Source organism: Pan paniscus, chromosome 11 (assembly GCF_029289425.2).
Source record: "Pan paniscus chromosome 11, NHGRI_mPanPan1-v2.0_pri, whole genome shotgun sequence".
NCBI lineage: Eukaryota > Metazoa > Chordata > Mammalia > Primates > Hominidae > Pan > Pan paniscus.
Window position 1 is genome coordinate 42678095 of NC_073260.2, and position 22549 is coordinate 42700643.

At 38.5% G+C, this 22549-nt stretch overlaps 2 protein-coding genes across 3 annotated transcripts in view; one reads left to right on the top strand and one right to left on the bottom strand.

Annotated features, from left to right (window-relative positions):
- Positions 1-1292: 1292 nt before the first annotated feature.
- ZNF510 (zinc finger protein 510) lies at positions 1293-21632 on the top strand. Of its 2 annotated transcripts, none has more exons than XM_008963534.5 (5): positions 1293-1541; positions 2697-2755; positions 13864-13990; positions 14283-14378; positions 17007-21632. In XM_008963534.5, exons 1-5 carry the CDS (start codon positions 1472-1474, stop codon positions 18704-18706), a joined length of 2052 nt encoding a protein of 683 aa, XP_008961782.1. In that variant the 5' UTR covers positions 1293-1471; the 3' UTR covers positions 18707-21632. The 2 variants fall into 2 exon arrangements, with proteins under 2 accessions (XP_008961782.1, XP_034823723.1); XM_034967832.2 differs by having other exon boundaries at positions 1296-1541; positions 17010-21632.
- The window catches only part of LOC100980132 (E3 ubiquitin-protein ligase makorin-1-like), a 64393-nt gene continuing 45405 nt past the window's right edge, over positions 3562-22549 (bottom strand). The window contains exon 7 of the mRNA XM_063594286.1: positions 3562-4083. The gene's annotated coding sequence lies outside the window, so the exon portion shown is untranslated. The remainder of the gene's footprint in view (positions 4084-22549) is intronic.

Here is a 22549-nt window from a genome sequence, read left to right on the forward strand (position 1 = left end):
AGTTACTAAGCAGCATGTAAATGTTGATTCCCGTTATATTTGGAAGACACTTTGTTCTTTTCATGTAGTATTTCATTTAATTCTCACAACCACCCTATTTATATCATTAAAAATGAAGAAGGACGGGTGAAAAGATAGAGCCAAGCTGACAAAGGATGAGAGAGCTAGGATGTCAATACATAAACACTTTACTCCCCGAATCAGGCTGTTTGTAATGGCCTACCTACCTAACCCAGCGTTGCAGCCTTCACAGCACTGAGTGATTGTCCCCAAAACCCCAGGACAATGATTGTGAAGTCAGCGTGAACAGAATCTTACTATGTGGCAAGTGTATTTGTTGTGGGGGTTCTGGGATGTCTCCAGAGCCTCTGGGTTAGACTGAGGCCCCTGCCACCTCCTGTGCTGTCCCTGCTGTCTGTCTTTAGAAGTCAGTCTGATATTCTAGGGCAGTGAAGATGAGTCACATACGTAATTTTAAATGTTAAACTAGTAGCTACATGAAAATCTAAAACATGAAATTAATTTTAAGAACATACTGTGGTTTTCTCAGTGTATCCAAAATGTTATTTCAACATGTGGCCCTAGTCACATTTCCAGTGCTCAGTAGTTGATGTGATTGGAGGTTGTAGTCATGGATAGCAGGGTTCTAATTAATGCCAAGAGAATCAGGTTTAAGGCCTTAGGTCAGTTCTTCACCAGGAGAATTTTGCTCCCCAGGGAACTTTGGAAATGTTGGAGACTTTTTTGGGGGGGAGGGGGGACTGAGTTTCTCTCTGTCGCCCAGGCTGGAGTGCAGTGGTGTGATCTTGGCTCACTGCAACCTCCACCTCCCAGGTTCAACTGATTCTCCTGCCCCAGCCTCTCAGCTTGTAATCTCAGCTGGAATTACAAGCATGCATGGCCATGCCCAGCTAATTTTTTGTATTTTTAGTAGAGGTGGGGTTTCACCATATTGGCCAGGCTTATCTTGAACTCCTGACCTCAGGTGTTCACCTGCCTTGGCCTCCCACAGTCCTGGGATTACAGGCGTGAGCCACCACGCCTGGCCTGGAGACATTTCTGATTGTCACAACAGGGAGAAGGGCTGTCCTAGTGTCTAGTGCATGTTTAGAAATGCTCCTAAACATCCTACAATGCACGGGACCACTCCTTATGTCGGAGGATTATCCAGCCCAAAATGGAAGTTGTGCTGACGTGAAGAACACTGTTTTCCATGAAAGTTTCAACTAAAATGAATTTGTTACCCAGGCCTCAGCCCCAGCTTCTTTGGAGCAAAGCAGCTCTTTATGTTGCAGGAAGGAGGGAGCCCCAGGAACAGGAGTCCCACCGAAGAACTGCCCTCTGACAGAACAGAGACCTCCTCACCAGGGCTTCCAAACAGATGCAGAAGAACCCAGAAAGGAGCAGGTCTTGATTTGCCCAACCAGCAGCACTTCTTTATCCCCTTGCCCAGAGAGCACCAGACTTGGTGATGTCGCCACATCCAGAAGCCATCACAGATTGTGTGACTCTGAACACTGTGGGCCAACTTGCAGAAGGTGGTAAGCTGGGGTTGAGAGGCGTGGGTGACTGTCAGACTGCACAGGAAAAGCCACATTACCGGAGGGCTTTTCTCCATGGTCTCCAAGGAAGGCATAACCAGCCAGGGCTGAGGAAATTGTCTCTAATCCTCCTCATAGAGCCCCCATTTTCCTCATTCTTCCTCACTCTTTCCAGATTCTGAGTCACTCTCACACAACATCCGTCACATGTAGCATCTAGAAATTTACTAAGGTTGCCTCTATCCTGAACCTGTAGAATCACAAAAATGATAATACAGGAAAGGATTTCTATTTCTGACTCTTAAAACCTTAAAAAGTATTGAACCTAGGATGAACAGTTTGTCCATGGTCACTCAGGACAGAGCTTGGAGCAAAGCACAGTGCTGTTCGCTCTGTCACAGGTGAGTCACCAGAAGTGTCTTATCGAAAGTCTTTTGAGAAACTATAAGTTAGAACAAAAATATTTTAAAATAGTCTTTCAGCATCTCCTTTTTTTCAGTTTTGTGTTTTCTATTGGTATAAATAATATTAACAGAATATTAATGTTAATTCTGTTTAAGTTGTTAGTCAAAGAAGACATACATTTTAAATAAATCAATAGGAAAATAGTCTACAATTGCCTGATGAAAAACAGCAAGGGTCCAGGCCTGGTGGCTCACCCCTGCAATCCCAGTATTTTGGGAGGCCAAGGCAGGCAGATTGCTTGAGGTCAGGAGTTCGAGACCAGCCTAAGCTACATGGCGAAACCCCATTTCTACAAAAAATACAAAAATTAGCTGGGTGTAGTGGTGGGTGCCTTTGGTCCCAGCAACTCAGGAGGCTGAGACGGGAGAATTGCATGAACCCAGGAGGCAGAAGTTGCAGTGAACTGAGATCACACCACTGCACTCCAGCCTGGGCAACAGAGCCAGATCCTGTCTCAAAAAAACAAAAAACAAAAAACACACACACACACAGCAAGGGTTCATCCACATAATCATATTAAAAATGCACATATTCAGGAGGTGCTTTCTCTGTAGTGCTTCCTGTCCCTTCTCAAGGGTCAAAGGAACATTTTTTGTAGAGAGGCCTTTTTCCCCAGCTGGTGTGATGACATTGGTAGGCAGGTAAGATAGAGGCTGCCCAGATCTCTCATGACTCCTTCCTCACCCCCAGGTTATCCTTTACGGTTCTCCACACTCTTTCAGGAGCAGCAGAAAATGAACATATCTCAGGTGAGTTAATTACTAATACCTTTTTCATCATGGATTTCATAGGTGTTTAAGGGTCCACATATTAATATGGAAATGTAGAAATGGATCAAAATCATTCAAGGAATATATAGAAAAGCAGGGCAGTAGCACAGCAGAATTGGCATGTGGAAAGATGGAGGTCCCCTGATGTTACAGATTTTCCAAAATGGAACTGCAGTTTTCATTCTTTCTGATAGCCATGGCAGAGAGCCAGACAGACAGTATTTTTTTACAGATTTGCATTGATGAGAAGCTTAAACCAGGATGATTCCTCATGGAATCTAAAGTTATCAAAGTCAGGGAAAATGTCTTTGTTGGTTTTCATGTGTCAGTGCAAATCTTTCTCATAACAGCCTTGAAATAAATGCAGTATGTTGCTTCTGCTTTTTCCTCAGTGGAAGTAGACGGCTTAGTGCCAAACTCAGGCTTTTATTAATACAGTTTTTCAGTTTTTTTATTAATACAGTTTTTCAGGTAATGGAAACAGACGTTCAGGTAGACAGACTGTCAAAGAAAGGAGAGATTGATGGTGTAGGCTCTGTTGATCAGAGGTGGAGAGTTTAAAAGGATTTTGTCCTGAAAAATGGGTAAGGTTTTCATTGTTGCAGTACAGGAGATTACTGCATTTTGAGAGCAGGCTAAACAAGGCATGCAAGGTCCATTAAGAATCTTTGCCCATTGCAATTTGGACTTCCTCTTAGGGAATAATAAGAGAGGGGAGGGAGATAAAGGTTAGAGCCTTAGTATTAGTTTGCTAGGGCTGCTATAATAAAGAACCACAGACTGGGTAGATGAAACAGCAATTTATTTTCCCACCATTCTGGAGACCAGAAGTCTGAGATCAAGATGTCATCAGGGGCCGGGTGAAGTCTGAGATCAAGATGTCAACAGGGGCCGGGTGCAGTGGCTCACGCCTGTGATCCCAGCACTTTGGGAGGCCAAGGAGAGCAGATCACTTGAAGTCAGGAGTTCGAGACCAGCCTGGCCAACGTGGTGAAACCCTGTCTCTACTAAAAATATAAAAATTAGCCGGGCATGGTGGCGGGTGCTTGTAATCCCAGCTACTCGGGAGGCTGAGGCAGGAGAATTACTTGAACCTGGGAGGCGGAGGCTGCAGTGAGCTGAGATCGTGCTACTGCACTCCAGCCTGGGCGACAGAGCTAGACTCCATCTCAAAAAAAAAAAAAAACAGATGTCAACAGGTTTGGTTCCTTCTGAGAGCTGTGAGGGAAGGGCCTTGTTCCGTGGCTTAGATGTCTGTCCTCACATCATCTTTCCTCTGTATGAGTCTATGTCCAAATTTTCTTTTCCTGTAAGGAATTGAGAAATTGTTCAAATATAGAAAGATACAAAGAAATAATATAATAAATATGTTCCCACCTTCCCAAATTACCAACTATATATATTTTGCTAAATTTTTGTTTCTCTTGTATGCACTCTTTTTTCCTTTTAAAAACTTAGTTCTTTAACTGAGATGCAGTTTTAATACCAGTAAAGTGTACTCTGAAGTGTGTAACGATGGATTTTTACATATGTAAATTCATGTAATTTAGTACCCAGATTAAGATAACACCACTGCTCCCCTCTACAGGGCAACCACAATTCTGACCTCATATGTTAGGGAAAAAAGATAAAGTCATTTTTGAATATGATACCAGTAGAATCATACAAAGTGTATTCTTTTACAGTTTTCAAGGGAATGTTTTGCTCTGTATCTTAATATTTCCCTTTTATCACTGGGCTGTATTTCATTGTATGAATAGACCATAATTTATTTCCTCATTCTCCTCTTAGTGCATTTTTTCGTTTGTTTTTCCTGTTTGAGGCTATCAGGAATAAGGCTGCTGTGAATATTCTTTTGTGTCTTTGGGTATGTCCTCATTGCTTTTGGGATATACTTAGAAATGGAATTGCTGGTTCATAGAATAAACATATGCTCAGTTTTAATACATACTGCAAGTAGCTTGCCTAAGTGGTCGAATCAGTTTACATTCCCACTAGCATTCTGGCTGTACCAGATTCTGAGCAACACTTGTTATTATCAATCTTTTTGTTTTTAGCCATTTTGGTGGCTGTATAGTGTGGTATCTTATCAAAATTTATAATTTGCTTTTCTATGGTAAATACTAATGTTGGACACCATTGTTTGTGTTTTGGCCATTTAGACATCCTTTCCTTTTATGTAATATATAAAGTACCTATTCAACTCTGTTTTAATTGGGTTATTTGCTTTTTTTAAGTAGGAATTATTTCAATATTTTCAGTAAATGTTTTTTGCCATGTGTGCATTACTAATGTTCTTGGATTCCGTGGCTTGCTTATTCATTTTTTAAATAATATCTTTGACAACAAAGTTTTTACATTTAATAAAGGTCAGATCGTCTTTTCTTTAATGGCAGTTCCTTGTGTATCATGTTTGAAAGCTCTTTCCCTACTCTAAGATCATACCGATATTCTCCTATATTGTTACTACATACTTGTTTATTTTAGCTTGATCTACATAGAGTTAGCTTTTGTGTTTGGTATAAGGTGAGTGTCAAGGTTCATATTTCCATACGGATATCCAGTTGCTCTAGCACCATTTGTTAGAAAGACCATCTTCTGTCAACTGAATTGCAGCTGTTGTCATTCAAGTGACTTGTATGCGGGTCTAATGTAGACTGTATATTTTCTTCCTTTGGTCCAATTAGTTTATCTTTTTGCTAATACTTCACTGTCATAATTACTGTTGCTTTATAGTAAGTCACGAATTTTGTGAATTTATTTACTATTTTAGGTCCTTTTCATGTTCATGGAAGTTTTATCAATTTTCACAGAAAATCCTGATGGAAAGTTTTTCAAAGTAGAGGTGAAGTCTTTCACATCTTTTATTAGATTTATTCCTAGGTATTTGATCTATTTGATAATAGCACAAATGATACTGCATTTTAAATGTCACTTTCCAGTTTATTGTTAGTTTATTAAAATACGATGGATTTTTTTAGTATTGATCTTATACCTAGGCATTTTACAAAATTCACTTACTCTAATAGCTTATCTGTGTATTCTTTTGGATTTTAAATATGCAAAATTTTTTTTGCAATAAAGACAATTTTACTTCTTCCTTTACAGTTTTTATATCTTTAATTTTTTTTTAGCCTTACAGCTAGGACTTCCAGTAAAATGTTTAGTACAAATGGTGATAATAGAAATCCTTGTCTTATACCTCACCTGAGGGGTACTCAGTATTTCACCATTGAGTCTTATTTTAACTACATGTTTTTTGTATATGTCCTTAATTAGAATAAGGAAGTTCCCTTTTTTATTTTTAGTTTCCTGAGTTTTTTTTTTTTATCATGCATGAGTATTTTGTCAGATGGCTATTCCTGCTTCTAGTGAGATAATCATATTATTTTATTCCTTTAGTCTGTTAAAGAGCTGAATTATATTGATAGATTTATCAATGTTTAACCAACCTTGCATTCCTGGGATAATTCCCACATGATAAGGTAGTGCTGTCACTTTAAGTTATTTCTGGATTCAATTTGTTAATATTTCAATTAATATTTTTGTGTCTACATTAATGGAAAGATACTGGCTTGCAGTTTTTCTGTCATGTCATGTCACGTTTTGGCGTCAACATCATTATATTCTCAAAAAATGAGTTTGGAAACAGTTATTCATTTTGTGTTCTCTGAGTTTAAGATTGCTGTTATTTCATCCTTAAATGTTTGGAAAAATATACCTGCGAGGTAGTCTAGCGTTGGAGTTTTTCTTGTGCCTGGTTTTTGCTCATGAACTCAGTTTCTTTAACAGGATATAGAAAATCCAAATCGTGCTACTTATTCTAGTGTCCTTTATTTTTCACAGCTTTATGGAGATACAATTCACATACCATATAATTCACAGTTTTAAAGTGTACAATTTTGTGGTTTTTAGTATATTTGTAGAGTTGTGCAGTCATTGCCACAATCAATTTTAGAATGTTTTCATCACTTCAAAAAGAAATTCCGTATCATTTAGCTATCATCCCCCATCCTGACATACACAATCTCAGCCCTAAACAAGTAATCTGTGTTCTGTTTCTATATGTTTGGCTATTCTGGACATTTCTAATAAGTGAAGTCACATAATATGTGATCTTTGTGACTATTTGTTTTTTTTTTTTTTTTTGAGACAGAGTTTTGCTCTTGTTGCTCAGGCTGGATTGCAATGGCATGATCTCAGCTCACTGCAACATCCGCCCCCTCAGGTTCAAGCAGTTCTCCTGCCTCAGCCTCCCAAGTAGCTGGGATTACAGGCACCCACCGTCATGCCTGGCTAATTTTTCTATTTTTTTTTTTTTTTTTTTTTAGTAGACACGGGGTGTCACCATGTTGGCCAGGCTGGTCTCGAGCTCCTGACCTCAGGTGATCCGCCCACCTCAGCCTCCCAAAATGCTGGGATTACAGGTGTGAGCCACCACACCTGGCCCTTTGTGACTATCCTTTTTACTTAGCATACTGTTTTCAAGGTTCATCCATGTTGTACGTATCAGTACATCATTCCTTTTTGTGACTGAATAATATTCCATTGTGTGGATATACCACATTGTTTATTCATTCAACTGATGAGCATTTGGATTGTTTCTCCCTTTTGTCTGTTATGACTAGTGCTGCTATTAACATTCATGTACAAGTTTTTGTTTGGACACCTGTTTTCTCTTGGGACTAATCCTAGAAAAGGAACTTCTGACTCATATGGTAACTCTTGACTTATCTTTTTTGGTAACTGCCAAACTGTTTTCCACAGTGGCTGCACCATTTTACATTCCCACCAGCAGTGTATTAGGGTTCCACTTTCTCCACATCATTAAAACCACTTGTTATTTTCCCTTTTTTTTAAATTATGGACATCCTAGTGGGTGTGAAGTGGTATCATTTGACTTTGATTTGCATTTCCTTGATTAATGACATTCAACATCTTTTCATGCGCTTATTGGCTATTTGTTTATCATCTTTGGAGAAATGTTTATCCAAGTCCTTTGCCCATTTTGGATTACATTTTTTGTTGTTCAGTTATAAGAGTTCTTTATGTATTCTGGCTACTAGACATTTATTAAATGTAGTATTTGTGAATATTTTCTCCTGTAGGTTCTTTTCACTATCTTGATGGTATCCTTTGCACAAAAGTTTAATTGTGATGAAGTCCAATTTTTTTTTCTTTGGTATCATATCCAGGAAGTCATTGCCAAATCCAAGGTCATAAAGGTTTACTCCTGATTTCATCTAAGAGTCATGCAGTTAAACTCTTATATTTAGGTCTTTGATCCCTTTTAAGGCCAATTTTTTTTTTTTTTTTTGAGACGGAATCTTGGTCTGTTGCCCAGGCTGGAGTCCAGTGGCACCATCTTGGCTCACTGCAACATCCATCTCCCGGGTTCAAGTGATTCTCCCACCTCCCGAGTAGCTGGAATTACAGGCATGCACCACAATGCCCGGGTAATTTTTATATTTTTTCAGTAGAGACGGAGTTTCACCATGTTGACCAGGCTGGTCATGAACTCCTGATCTCAAGTGATCTGTCTGCCTCAGCCTCCCAAAGTGCTGGGATTACAGGTGTGAGGCACCACGCCTGGCTATTTTGAGGCAATTTTAAAATACGGTATAAGGTAGGAGTCCAACTTCATTATTTTGATGAGATTCAGTTATCCCAGCATCATCTGTTGAAAACTTTTTTTTTCCTAATAAATGGCCAATGTATGGGTTTATTTTTGGGCTCTCAGTGCTATTCTGTGGATCTGTATGTCTGTATTTATGCCAGTACCACACTCTCTTGATTACTGTTGCTTTATAATAAGTTTTTAAATCAGGAAATGTAATCCCTCCAATTTTTTTTCTTTTTTTTCTAGATTGTTTTGACTATTCAGGGTTCCTTGCAATTTATATAAATTTAAATTGTAGGTTCAGCATTTCTGCAGAAAGGTCATTAGGATTTTGATATAGATTTCACTGAATCTGTATATCACTTTTAGGAGTATTGTCATCTTAACAATATTAAATCTTCCAATTCATGAACACAAGGTGTCTTTCCATTTATTTGGGTCTTCTGATTTCTTCTAGCAATGTTTTCTAGTGTTCACGTATAAGTCATGTACCTTCTTGGTTAAATTTATTCCTGTTTTATTATTTTTTGTTCTATTGTAAATGGAATTGTTTTCTTTTTTATTATTCATTGCTAGTATTTAGAGAGATAAATGATTCTTGTGTGTTCATCTTGTATCCTACAATTTTGCTGAATTCATTTATTGGCTCTAATAGTTTTTTGTGGCTTCCTTAGTCTTTTCCATATATTAAATCTCATGGTCTCTGAGAATAGAGATAGTTTTACTTTTTTCTTTCCAGTTTGGATGCATTTTTGTCTTACCTATTTCCTCTAGCTAGAACTTCCAGTGTAATGAATAGAGATGATGAAAGCAGGCATCCCTGTCTTATTCCTGATATTTGGAAGAAACCTTCTTGTTTTTTAGCCTAGCGTATTATGTTAGCTGTGGTTTTTCAGAAATGCTTTTTATTGTGTTGCAGCAGTTCTATTCTAGTCCTACTATGTTAAATGTTTGTTTTTAACATGAAAGGATATTTTTGTCAAATGCTTTTTCTGCATCAGTTGAGATGATCATGTGACTTGTTTTCTTCATTTTATTATTGTGATATATTACACTGATTTATTTTCTTATGGTGGGCCACCTTGCATTCCTGGAAATAAATTGTACTTGGTCATGGTGTACAGTACTTTTTATTTGTTGCAAGATTTGGTTTGCTAGTATTTTGTTGAAAACTTCTGCACACATATTCAGAAGAGATACATATCATAGTTTTTGGGTGATTTTTTTATCTGGCTTTGGTTCAAGGTAACTCATAGAATGAGTTAGGAAATGTTCACTCATCTTCTATTTTTGGAAGAATTAGAGAAGGATTGGTGTTAGTTTTTCTTTAAATGTTTGGTAGAATTCACCAAACATTTAAAGACCGACAGTTGGTCTTGAGCCTTTCTTTGTTGGGAGGATTTGGATTACTGATTCAGTCTTATATCAGTCTGTTCGGATGTTCTATTTCTTTTTGAGTCCATTTTGGTGGTTTGTGTGTTTCTAGGAATTTGTCCACTTCATCTCGGTTATGTAATTTGTTGCTATACAGTTCACTGTATTCTTCATTGTCTTTTTTATTTTTGTAAGGTTAGTAGTAAGGTCCCCACCTCATTTAGTTCCTTAAAGTATACAATTAGGATACTGATTTGGGATCATTTTTAATATGGGTGTTACAGCTATAAATTTCACGCTTAGCACTGCCTTAGCTGCATCTCATGCATTTTGGTATTTTGTGTATTCATTGTGAGTAATCTCAATGTATTTTCTAATTTCTGGGTCTCGGGGGTTTGTTTTGTTTTGTTTTTTTGGGACAGAGTCTCACTCTATCACCCAGGCTGGAGTGCAGTGGCGCGATATCAGCTCACTGCAACCTCCGCCTCCCAGGTTCAAGCAATTCTCCTGCCTCAGACACCCGAGTAGCTGGGATTATGGGCACGCACCACCACACCTGGCTAATTTTTCTATTTTTAGTAGAGACAGGGTTTCACCATGTTGGCTAGGCTGGTCTTGAACTCCTGACCTCAAGTGATTCGCCTGCCTCAGCCTCCCAAAGTGCTGGAATTATAGCCGTGAGCCACCATGCCCGGCCTCATTTCTCTTTTGATTTTCCCTTTGATCCTGTAGCAAGGTGAAAATCCACCTATGTGTATGGCCCCCAGGGACTTCACATACTCAAACTAGTACACATTTGCCTTTAGCAGGTTAAATTTTTCTAGTTTTATCTTCCTAATTGTATTAGATGGAGTTGAGTAGCATCTGCTCCAGTAAGCAAATGAGCACATCCTGATTCTCCCTGCAGGTGCCTGTCTCTCTCCTAATAGTTTGAAAAACAGATACTAATTTTCTGTTTTCCCAGCTATGTTCTTGTAAGGATGTTAGCGTTGCTTTTATCAGCTCTCTACATCTCTAAGCTAAGATCTAAAGCTACGCTGTATGATTGTAATTTTTTGTAATTTAGTGAGATAGACTGTCCTTTTTTTTTAATGTGCAAAGGAAACCAGAGAATTATGTTATGCAGAGGTTATCCTATATATGTCAGTCAGGTTGGTTAATTATGTCTTTTCAATCTTCTATATCAGTGGTCAGAAAACTTTTTCTGTAAATGTCAGATAGTAGGCTTTGTGAGAGATACAGTCTCTGTTGCATCTACCAAACTCTGCAGCTGTAGTGTTAAGCAGCCATAGGTAATACATAAACAAATGAATGTGGCTGTGTTCCAAGAAAACTTTATTTACAAAAAAAAAAATTGGTAGTGGTGGTATTTTTCATTTACCAAAAAAAAAAAAAAATAGTAGTGGTGAGCTGGATTTCACCTTTGTGCTGTAGTTCACTGACTCCTGTTCTATATCCTTGTTGGTTTTTCTTAATCTGCTTTTCTATGAGTTACTGGGAGAGTTACATTAAAATCACTAATTAAAATTGTAGATTGATATCTCATTTCTGTCAACTTTTGTTTATATACAGTCAGTTCTCATAATTCTCAGTAGTAATGTTCCAAAAAGTCACTACAAACACTGAACTAATAAATACTGAACCATTACTCAGAGGAGAAATACGGGGTTAAGCCTCTAGTCACATTTTTGTCAGCCAGCAGGTACATAATCTTTTTGTGTGTCTTTCTGCATAAAGACACCTTATTTAATATTGTTGGTTTATAATGATTGAACTAATGGCCAACAACACCATAACTAATGCCTGAATGAATCTTATCTAACATAGATATTTTCTCCATGAGACATACCACAGGCTTCTTGCACATAGGCACACTAGACAGCACATAACTGCTATACATATAGGCCATTTAAAAAGTGAAATCATCGGCCGGGCGCGGTGGCTCATGTCTGTAATCCCAGCACTTTGGGAGGCCGAGGTGGGCGGATCACGAGGTCAGGAGATGGAGACCATCATGGCCAACATGGTGAAACCCCATCTCTACTAAAAATACAAAAATTACCTGGGCGTGGTGGCACGTGCCTGTAGTCCCAACTACTCAGGAGGCTGAGGCAGGATAATTGCTTGAACCTGGGAGGCAGAGGTTGCAGTGAGCCAAGATCACATCACTGCACTCCAGCCTGGCAACAGAGCAAGACTCTGTCTCAAAAAAAAAAGAAAGAAAAAGTGAAATCATCAAGAAAAAGCACAAAAATGCAGTAAATATGGCACTAAATAGACTGAGAAGTGGACACTTATTTACAGTATCAGAGCTGAAACAAGAAAGCAGATCACCTTGTTGAGCCTCATCTGGGAACATGTAGGTCAGGCAATTCAAATTTTTTACCTTCCTGTACATATCCACAAATGACTGCAAAATAACTGCAAGTGTTGATTTTGAGGTTGCAAATAATTTTAGTGTGTGAATTTACAAATATGTAATCCATGAATAATAAGAAATGCTATTTGGACGCTATGTTTGCCAGGTGCATAGCAATTTCGATTTGTTGTATCTTCTATTGAAAGGACTGTTTTGTCATTACAAATCGTTACTCAGTTTTGTTGTTGTTGTTGTTGTTGTTGTTTATACAAGAATCTCACTCTGTCACCCAGGCTGGAGTGCAGTGGCGCGATCTCAGCTCACTGCAACCTCCGCCTCCCAGGTCCAAACAATTCTCCTGCCTCAGCCTCCTGAGTAGCTAGGATTACAGGCACTCACCACCACGCCCGGCTAATTTTTGTATTTTTAATAGAGATGGGGTTTCACCACGTTGGTCAGGCTGGTCTCGAACTCCTGACCTCGTGATCCACCTGCCTCGGCCTCCCAAAGTGCTAGGATTACAGGCATAAGCCACTGCACCCGGCCCGTTACTCATTTTTTATACCTCTTTCTTACCTTAAAATCTACCGTATGTGATAGTAATGCAATCATATCAACTATCTTTTGGTTTTGATTATATGGTATATCTTTTTCCATTCTTTTACTTTCAATCTCCATAATCCCTATATATATAATGTTTCCTTTGTTGTTGTATTATACTTTATCTTTTCTTTGATTATTTAGTCCAGAGAATGGTACATTTTTTTCTATAAAGGCAAGTAATAAATATTTTCAATTTTGATAATCATAAGGTCTCTGATGGAACTTGTCAGTGCTATTTCAGCACAAAAACAGCCATAAACAATGCAACATGATTGGGTGTGCCTGTGTGCCAATTGACTTTATTTAAAAAGCGGCAAGTGGCCAGGTACAGTGACTCACACTTATAATCCCAGAGCTTTTGGAGGCCAAGGTGGGAGGATCACTTGAGGCCAGGAGTTCAAGATTAGCCTAGGCAACATAGCAAGACACTGTCTTTACCACACATACACAAAAAACTGGCAAGCCAGATTTGGCCCAAAGGCCATAATTTGCTGACTCCTGCCATGCCAAGGGTAGTCTGTTGGGATGGAATAAAAATTGTAGGAAGTTTATTTACATTTTTTGGCTACAAAAATAAGAATTAAAAAAAAGTTTTACTAATGTATCTATTTATAGTATGTGTATATAACTCATAAATATATATAGATCATTTATAAACATTTTCTTTGAGACAAGGTCTTGCTCTGTCACCAAGGCTGGTATACAGTGGTGTGATCACGGCTCACTGCAGCCTCAACCACCTGGGCTCAAGCAATCCTTCTGCCTTAGCCTCCCAAGTAGCTGGGACTACAGGCACATACCACCATACCTGGCTAATTTTTTAAATTTTTTGTAGAGACAGGGCCTTGCTGTGTTGCCCAGTCTGGTCTTGAACTCCTGGGCTCAAGCAGTCCTCCCACCTTGGCCTCCCAAAGTGCTGGGATTACAGGCATGAGCCACTGCACCTCTCCTATTAAAACTTTTACCAATTTAATACCTTCAAAGTCTAAGATTAAATTAGATTCAAAATAGGCATCCTTTATATTCGTTTAAGCTTTTTAGAGTTAAACCTGATAAGAATTGTTTTCATGGGTATTTTCTACATCATCTAATTCTGAACCCTTCAGATTGAATAGAAATGTACTGTTACAGGCATCAGTGTCATTCAAGGACGTGACTATAGAATTCACCCAGGAGGAGTGGCAGCAAATGGCCCCTGTTCAGAAGAATCTGTACAGAGATGTGATGCTGGAGAACTACAGCAACCTCGTCTCAGTGGGTAAGCATGTAAACATAACCTACCCTTGTAACTCCATATAGAAGGTATTTCTTTTTTAAGTGCCAATACATGTGAACAATTTACTTAAAGTTTAAATTATTTAGGCTTTTCATTCAGGATTCCAAAGTAACTATGCCCTGTCGAGGACTAGAAAGAATGTGTTGTCAACTCCCAGTGATAAATGCAAAGGAGCACTTTCAGGATACTGCTTCCAAAGCTGTATTTTCTTCCACTTTTGGAGACTAAAATCTCATGTATCTGGTCTAAGTCCTCGATTGTGTTTTATTAACAGGGTACTGCCGTTTCAAACCAGAGGTGATCTTCAAGTTGGAGCAAGGAGAAGAGCCTTGGTTCTCAGAGGAGGAATTCTCAAACCAGAGTCACCCAAGTGAGTTACTGAGCAGTAGTAGACATAATTCTGCAGGAGTGGTTAGACTCCAGGTCACTTTAGGGGTGAACACCTAAATATTGCAAGACTTTTCTTAGAAAGCCTAAAGGCACAAAAAGCAGCAGTTAAAAGAAAATAATTAATAAAGTTGATTCCATTAAAAGTAAGAAATTTGTTAATAAAATATATTATTCAAAGGGTGAAAAGACAAGCCACTGACTAGCATAATATGTATGTAGTGCAAATAACTTAGAAAGGATATGCTTCCTGAAAATGTAAAGAACTTCTGCAAGTCATTGTGGGAAAAGATAGGCAACCCAGATGAAAAATGGGCAAAAACATTGAACAAGAACTTTTTAATATGTATGGTCAGTAAATCTTTGAAAATGTGTTCAATCTCATTAGTTTTCATGGAGCACAAAATAATACATGAAGTGAGATATGAGGTGAAATAACAGATATGAAGTGAGTTTACAAATATGGCAATGCCAAGTCTTGGTGAGGAAATGGAATGTTAGACACCCTTATCCACTGATTGATTGGAAATATAAACTGGTAAAACCACTGTGGTATCAGGAGGATGTTTTCTTTTTCTTTTCTTTTCTTTTTTTTTTTTTTTTTTGAGATGGAGTCTCCCTCTGTCACTCAGGCTGGAGTGCAGTGGTGCAATCTTGGCTCACTGCAAGCTCCACCTCCCAGGTTTATGCCATTCTCCTGCCTCAGCCTCCCGAGTAGCTGGCACTACAGGTGCCTGCCACCAGGCCCAGCTAATTTTTTGTATTTTTAGTAGAGACAGGGTTTCACCATGTTAGCCAGGATGGTCTTGATCTCCTGACCTTGTGATCTGCCTGCCTCAGGCTCCCAAAGTGCTGGGATTACAGGCATGAGCCACTGTGCCTGGCCTCTTTTTTTTTTTTTTAATTTCCACAGGTTTTTGGGGAACAGGTGGTATTTGGTTACATGAGTAAGTTCTTTAGTGGTGATTTGTGAGATTCTGATGCACCCATCACCCAAGCAGTATACACTGCACCCAGTTTGTAGTCTTTTTTTCCCACTCCCCCTTCCCACCCTTCTCCCACCCCAAGTCTCCAAAGTCCATTGTATCATTTTTATGCCTTTGCATCCCACCAGGATGTTTTCTAATCAAGGTAAACTTTTGCATATGTTGTAGCCAAGTAATTCCTTTTCTAACTGTATGACTGACAAAAAGATATGATTATGTTCTCTGGAATACATAAAAGAATATTAATGGAAGTATTGTTTATGTTTGGCAAAAATAGTGCTCATCAACAGTAGAATGGAGAAACAGTTGTATTCTTTAAGGAAAAATTATACAGCCACATAAAATCTTGTATACTGATTACAAACATAATATTAACCAAGAGAAAAAATATGCATATATGGCTTCATTTATGTAAAGATCAGAAGCAGGCAAAATTCAACGACATTTTTAGGAATTCATATATTGGTGATAAAACTATGAAGAAAATCAAGGAAATTATTACATAAATATTAGGAGACTGGTGAATTCTAAGCATAGAGAAGTTGTAACCAAGCATAGGTAAACAGGGATTTTTGCAGAGCCATTTGTGTTTCATGACATGGTTTCTGATTCCATGAGTGTTCACTTAATAGTATTAAGTTGCACATGAAAGTTTTATGCAGATATATATTGTTTCATGCTTAATAAAATGTTAAGAGGTAAGCGAGAAGTGGCAGATGATATTTGCAATATGACCAGTCAAGGATAGGCATTTAGAATGCATAAAGAATCCAGACCTCTCTTAAATGTCATTTTCACAGTAAAACTTTCTGTGATACCCTATTTAAAATTGTACCCCTCATGTCAGATTGAAATGTGGAAACTCAGGATGGGATGATCAGGTTCACTTAGTGCTTAGTTCTGATGGAATAAATCAACGCTATGACAGCCAGAATGGAGCAGTGCATCTAAGTTAGTTGCATGAATGGATTTTATTTTCAACAATTTTATACTTGCTTGTATTTCTATGAATCACAACCATAAGACAGGTTAGAGCTATAAACTTTTTCATTTAATCATAAAGGAGTTGGTACTGTTATAAATTTAATTTGATGTTGAATTGATGAGGGATATCAAATTGTAAGAATGTAGACAATAGACTATTCTAACCATTATAATCTAGATAATGTCAAGACCTAGACTGTAATTTACTTTCAGCTTCTAAACCCCCTCCCTGTTGAGTCTATTCCAAAATTCCTGTTATCTCCTGATTTTCCTTGTTATACTACTTACATTTAGAGTTTGTGTTGTATTTATCCCATTCTCTGTTTTTCCTGCTCCCTAAAATAACTACCCCTATAAAACGCTTAAGTTTTATTTTCTTTCCTCTATCTACCCAGTTAGGAAAATCTTACTAATCACATGCAAAATATGTATTCATTACCAGTTTCCTCTCCCATTTGCACTATATCAATATTATTTTTTAAAGGAGGGTGGTCTGAGATATATATATTTACACACACATACATCTGAATTATTTAATCTTGATAAATCAAATAATTAGGTGCAACATAGGCTGTATGTTGATAAGCCCTACCCACAGAAGATGTAAGAGTCATAAGATGTTTTCAATATTTCTGTTTTAGAAGATTACAGAGGTGATGACCTGATCAAGCAGAACAAGAAAATCAAAGACAAACACTTGGAGCAAGCAATATGTATCAATAATAAAACATTGACTACAGAGGAAGAGAAAGTTTTGGGGAAACCATTTACTCTGCATGTAGCTGCTGTTGCTTCAACAAAAATGTCCTGCAAATGCGACTCATGGGAAGTGAATTTGCAAAGTATTTCTGAATTTATCATTAATAATAGAAACTATTCAACAAAGAAAATAGGTTGCAGTAATGTATGTGAGAATTCACCTTTCAAAATTAACTTTGAGAAACCTCAGACTGGAGAGAAATTTTATGAACATAATAAAAACATGAAAGCTCTCAATTATAATGAAAATCTTCCCAAGCATCCAAAGTTTCAAACTTTGGAGCAAGCTTTTGAATGTAATAAAATTGGAAAAGCCTTTAATGATAAGGCTAACTGTGTTAAACATAAGAGTCCTCACACAGGAGAAACATCCTCTAAAGATGATGAATTTAAGAAAAATTGTGATAAGAAAACTCTCTTTGACCACAGGAGAACTGGCACAGGGAAGAAACACCTGCATCTTAATCAATGTGGGAAATCCTTTGAGAAGTCAACTGTGGAGGAATATAATAAACTTAATATGGGTATAAAACATTATGAATTAAATTCAAGTGGAAATAATTTCAACAGAAAGGGACACCTCACTGATCCTCAAACAGCTGTCACAGAAGAGAACCCATTGGTAAGTAATGACAGAACACAGACTTGGGTTAAATCCTCTGAATATCATGAAAATAAGAAATCCTACCAGACGTCGGTTCACAGAGTTCGCCGGAGAAGTCACTCAATGATAAAACCCTATAAATGTAATGAATGTGGGAAATCCTTTTGTCAGAAAGGACATCTCATTCAACATCAGAGAACTCACACAGGAGAGAAACCATTTGAATGTAGTGAATGTGGAAAAACTTTCTCCCAGAAGTCACACCTCAGTACTCATCAGAGAATTCATACAGCAGAAAAACCCTATAAATGTAATGAATGTGGAAAAACATTTGTCCAGAAGTCAACCCTCAGGGGACATCAAAGAATTCACACAGGAGAAAAACCCTATGAATGTAGTGAATGTGGGAAAACTTTTGTTCAGAAGTCCACCCTCAGAGATCATCACAGAATTCACACAGGGGAGAAATCCTTTCAATGCAGTCAATGTGGAAAAACATTTGGCCAGAAGTCAAACCTCAGAATACATCAGAGAACTCACACTGGGGAGAAAACTCACCAGTGTAATGAATGTGAGAAATCCTTCTGGCGAAAAGATCATCTCATTCAACATCAGAAAACTCACACGGGAGAGAAACCATTCAAATGTAACGAATGTGGGAAAACTTTTGCCCGGACATCAACCCTCAGAGTGCATCAAAGAATTCACACTGGGGAGAAACCATTTAAATGTAATGAATGTGGGAAAAAATTTGTCCGGAAAGCAATCCTTAGTGATCATCTGAGAATTCACACAGGGGAGAAACCCTTCCAGTGTAATAAATGTGGGAAAACTTTTGGCCAGAAATCAAATCTCAGAATACATCAAAGGACTCACAGTGGGGAGAAATCTTATGAATGCAGTGAATATGGGAAATTATGTAAGAAGTCAACCCTAAGCTTATACCAGAAAATTCAGGGAGAGGGGAATCCCTATTGATGTAATAACTAGAAAATCCTTTTGACAAAAGGAATGCCCCATTTGATATCAGAGATACACAAAAAAACCAATTGAGGGTAGTGAATGTAAGAAGACAGTCCCAGAAGTAAACCCTCACTGTGAATCAGAGAATTCACATAGGAAAGAAACCAGATGAAGATGAATGCAGGAAGAATTGTGTCCAAAAGGCAACCTTCAGAGTGTATCAAAGAATTCACACAGGCTTCTGTTTTCAGAGTACTGTGGATAGGCCTGAATGAAGTCATACCCTATTAGATAGCTCCCACACATCACACAGGCTGGTAATCTCTTCACCAGCACCAATTTCATTTTACTCCAGGCACATAGTCCAAATTTCCCAATCTCCTTTTCATCCAGGTCGGCCTTTGTGACTGGCTACTAAGATGTGGATGTCCATGATGTATATCACATCCCAGTCTGAAACATAAGAGACTTCCCTAACAAATTACCAGGGCCCTGTCACAACAAAATGGATATCATATCATTTCTAGGACAAACTTGGTGCCGTGCTTTAATGTGGCATGGTACAAGATGAAGTCTGTGCTTGAATGAATATATGCAGCAAAATTCTCCTCTTCTGTGTCTTTCCCAGTTGAACATTATGTGAGCAAAATTTAAGCTTATACAGTAGTCCCCCCTTATCTGTATTTTCACTTTATGCAATTTCCATTAACCATGGTCAACTGCACTTTAAAGTTATTAAATGGATCCAGAAATAAACAATTCCTACATTTTAAACTGCACCCGATTCTGAGTAGTGGGATGAAGTCTCATGCCCTCCTGCTCTCCCATGAGGGTTATTGAATCATTCCTTAGTCTAGCATATCCACAGTGTATACACTATCTGCCAGTTAGTCACTTACTTGACATTTTAGTTATCAGATCACCTGTCAGGGTATGACAGTGCTTGTATTCAAGTAACCCTTGTTTTACTAAACAATGGCCTGAAATTGCAAGAGCATTTCTGGCATGTTGTTGTAATTATTCCATTTTATTATTAGTCCTTAATTTATAAATTAGGCATAGCAAGAGATTAAACTATCATAGGCATGTGTATATGTAGGAAAAAAATATAGTATATACAGGGTTCAGTAGACCCGTGGTTTCAAACATCAACTTGGAATTCTTGGAGAGCATTCCTTGTAGTTAAGCAGGGACTACTGTATTCTGTTGAGCTTTCACATGTTTGAGTCTATTTGTTTCTACACATAATTTAGTTATCTTCTGCTAGGAAGGCAGAAAGCTTCTGTGTAAGCCAGGCTTAAGTCAGTCAATCAGAGGGCACAAACCTTATTAGGAGGCTAGAGAGTCAAGGAGAACCTCAAATATGATCAGAGAATTGTGGAAAAGACATCCTTTCAATGTAATGAAATCGATAGTACCACCTGATACAGGGCTTTGCATGAACCTAAAAGTCTTTTGGCTGAATGGTGAGCAGCCACTGTGCAGTTCAACGTAAGTGTGCCTTAATTGCACAGAGGTACTGCCCCCACACCTCCTGACACCTCCATATACCCCAGCTATATCTGCTTTAAGGAGTTTTCCCTGGCTCCAAAGGCCATTGGCACCCACCCAAGTATTATGGGAAACCTCCAGGGAGGGGAGGGACTCAGATTTATATGGCTTTATTGAATCCATGCTCAAGGCAACATCTTACTAGTTCCTGTGGGGGTACAGGACACCTAGATTTAGCTAATGGGGTTTGGCAATGGGAAGGCAAACAAATTTAATAACTTTATGGGTGAGGTACTTTGGGCCAGTGGAGCGTACTACGGTTATGTTTACATCTGAAAGTATAGTAGGGATTAATTCCCATAAGTTATAGAGAGAATTCTAATTCCCTGTAATTCACATAAGTCATAGAATTCTAATCAGGAATAATTGTATGTAAAGATACCTCTGAGGTCCAACAGCTCTGATCATTTTGGGCTTCAAGTCTCTGTGACTGGTGATTTTGTGGGTTGAAACTTCTGGCAAAAGGGGGAAGCCCTTGGGAGCTGGGAGCCAGGGGATTGACTTGGTTCCCTGACAAGGGTACCAGGTCCACCCCTTCTGAAAAGCAGCTGTTAGTTTACTCTTGGGCTCTTTTACACATTGGATATCTCTTCCCTGGGTAGAGGGTTCTGACCTAAAATTCCACTTTGGGAGTTTGTCATCTTGGACTCAACAACTAACAAAATGAAAAGGACCCAGCAAGCCTCACTTGTGGAATGAAAATGAGGCATTCAGGAAAGCAGCTGTCCTGGCCCCACAGTATGTCAGCTGTATAGGCAATAGTAGTAGCTGTCTCTTAGAAGGGAAATAATGTATCACCTCTTTCCAGAATGAAGCAAAGTTGCTGGCTTAGTAGAGCCCTCAATTCATAGAGGTTACTGTAATTGGGCCTGGCTCACTGATGCTTTCGCCAACTGAAACTACTAGGATCCTGTGTGTGTTCAAACTCAGTGCCATTAACAAACCCAAAGTGAAGCAGTCACTCCTCTCAGTGGAAAGAGCACAAGGATGTTCTCAGCTCTGGCCAATACTCCATTTCATAAACCTTGTTACATTTTTGTTAAGCCTTGGCTCTGGATGTGGCCTAGATATTTGATATTCTAATTGGAAATTACGGATTAAAAAGCACCCTTTCATTCTTTGTACAGTGGGGGTAAAAGTCACAGCTGCTTAGTACAACCATCTGGGTTGCTCAAGTAGATGCCCATAATAAGAGACTATTTTCTGATAAGACTGACTGGAATCAAGCTGCCGACAGCTTTCTCCATCCAGATTGTGACGGTTGCTACCTGGATCCATCATTTTACTGGTATGGCAAAAAATCACCCATGTGACACTGGGTGACGTGGTAAAAGTACATGGTACTTTTACAGTACCATGTACTGTACAAAATAAAGGTCTCTTTATCTGATGCTTCCATTGATGTCTTTGGATATAAGAATTTACAAAACTTTTCCTTCGGGATAAATAGCCAGTACTTCATATGCCATTGATTAATTCACCTTTTTCCCACTGATTTTAAATATATACTAAATTGTCATTTGTAAAGATAGTGCATATGACTGATTAAACGTTCTGATATTTTAGTAACATCATTTTGTGAATAGGACTGGCATGTATAGGAACCATAATACCCATCTTTCTGGCCTGCTATTGAATTTTTCACAGAAGGATAATTGAATCAAGTTTGGAAAAAGAATACATCTTAGGACTTAAGAAATAGAATATCATAGGCCAGTTACATTGTAACTGTAGAACTGCCAGCAGCCTTACCAAGAAAATGCATTGACAATAGGAGAACATAAGTTTACCCCTAGAGAGAAGCAGATATGACAGGAAGATTAATGGTACACAGGCCCAGTTAGTACCTGTTAGGACCAGTTAGTCCCTGAGAATCAAAACATCACTGTTTACTCTGTTTTTGTAATACTTCCTAATATAAAGCAAGTCTTTCTTTAAACTTTTTTTACTCAGACACTTTCTGAAAGAAAATATTTAGAATCATCTCTCTTCCTGCCCCTTTTAAATAGGATATTTGTGGATTATGACTGGGTTTGGTATTAAGGATCAGGAACCCTGTAGGGTGGAACTGATTCACCCAGGTGGCCTGAGTCATTGGGAGGCCAGGTGGCAAAGCCCCATGACTGGGGACTCAGGCTTCACCTGCTGTCCCTTAGCAGAGGGTGGCCCACAGGATACCTTTCCATACAATACATCACCAACTGGAGACCATGGTCTGTGCTCTAGTCATGTATGCTCCCTCTCCTTGCCTGGTTGATCTCCTTAGCAACTCATGGTCTTTTACTCTAGCAGATGGATGCCTCATCT

Coding starts and splice junctions, on each gene's coding strand:
- ZNF510 (XM_008963534.5), top strand. CDS start 1,472: ATGTCGCCACATCCAGAAGCCATCACAGATTGTGTGACTCTGAACACT. Junction 1,542..2,696: donor GGGCCAACTTGCAGAAGGTG/GTAAGCTGGGGT, acceptor CCTCACCCCCAG/GTTATCCTTTACGGTTCTCC. Junction 2,756..13,863: donor AGAAAATGAACATATCTCAG/GTGAGTTAATTA, acceptor GTACTGTTACAG/GCATCAGTGTCATTCAAGGA.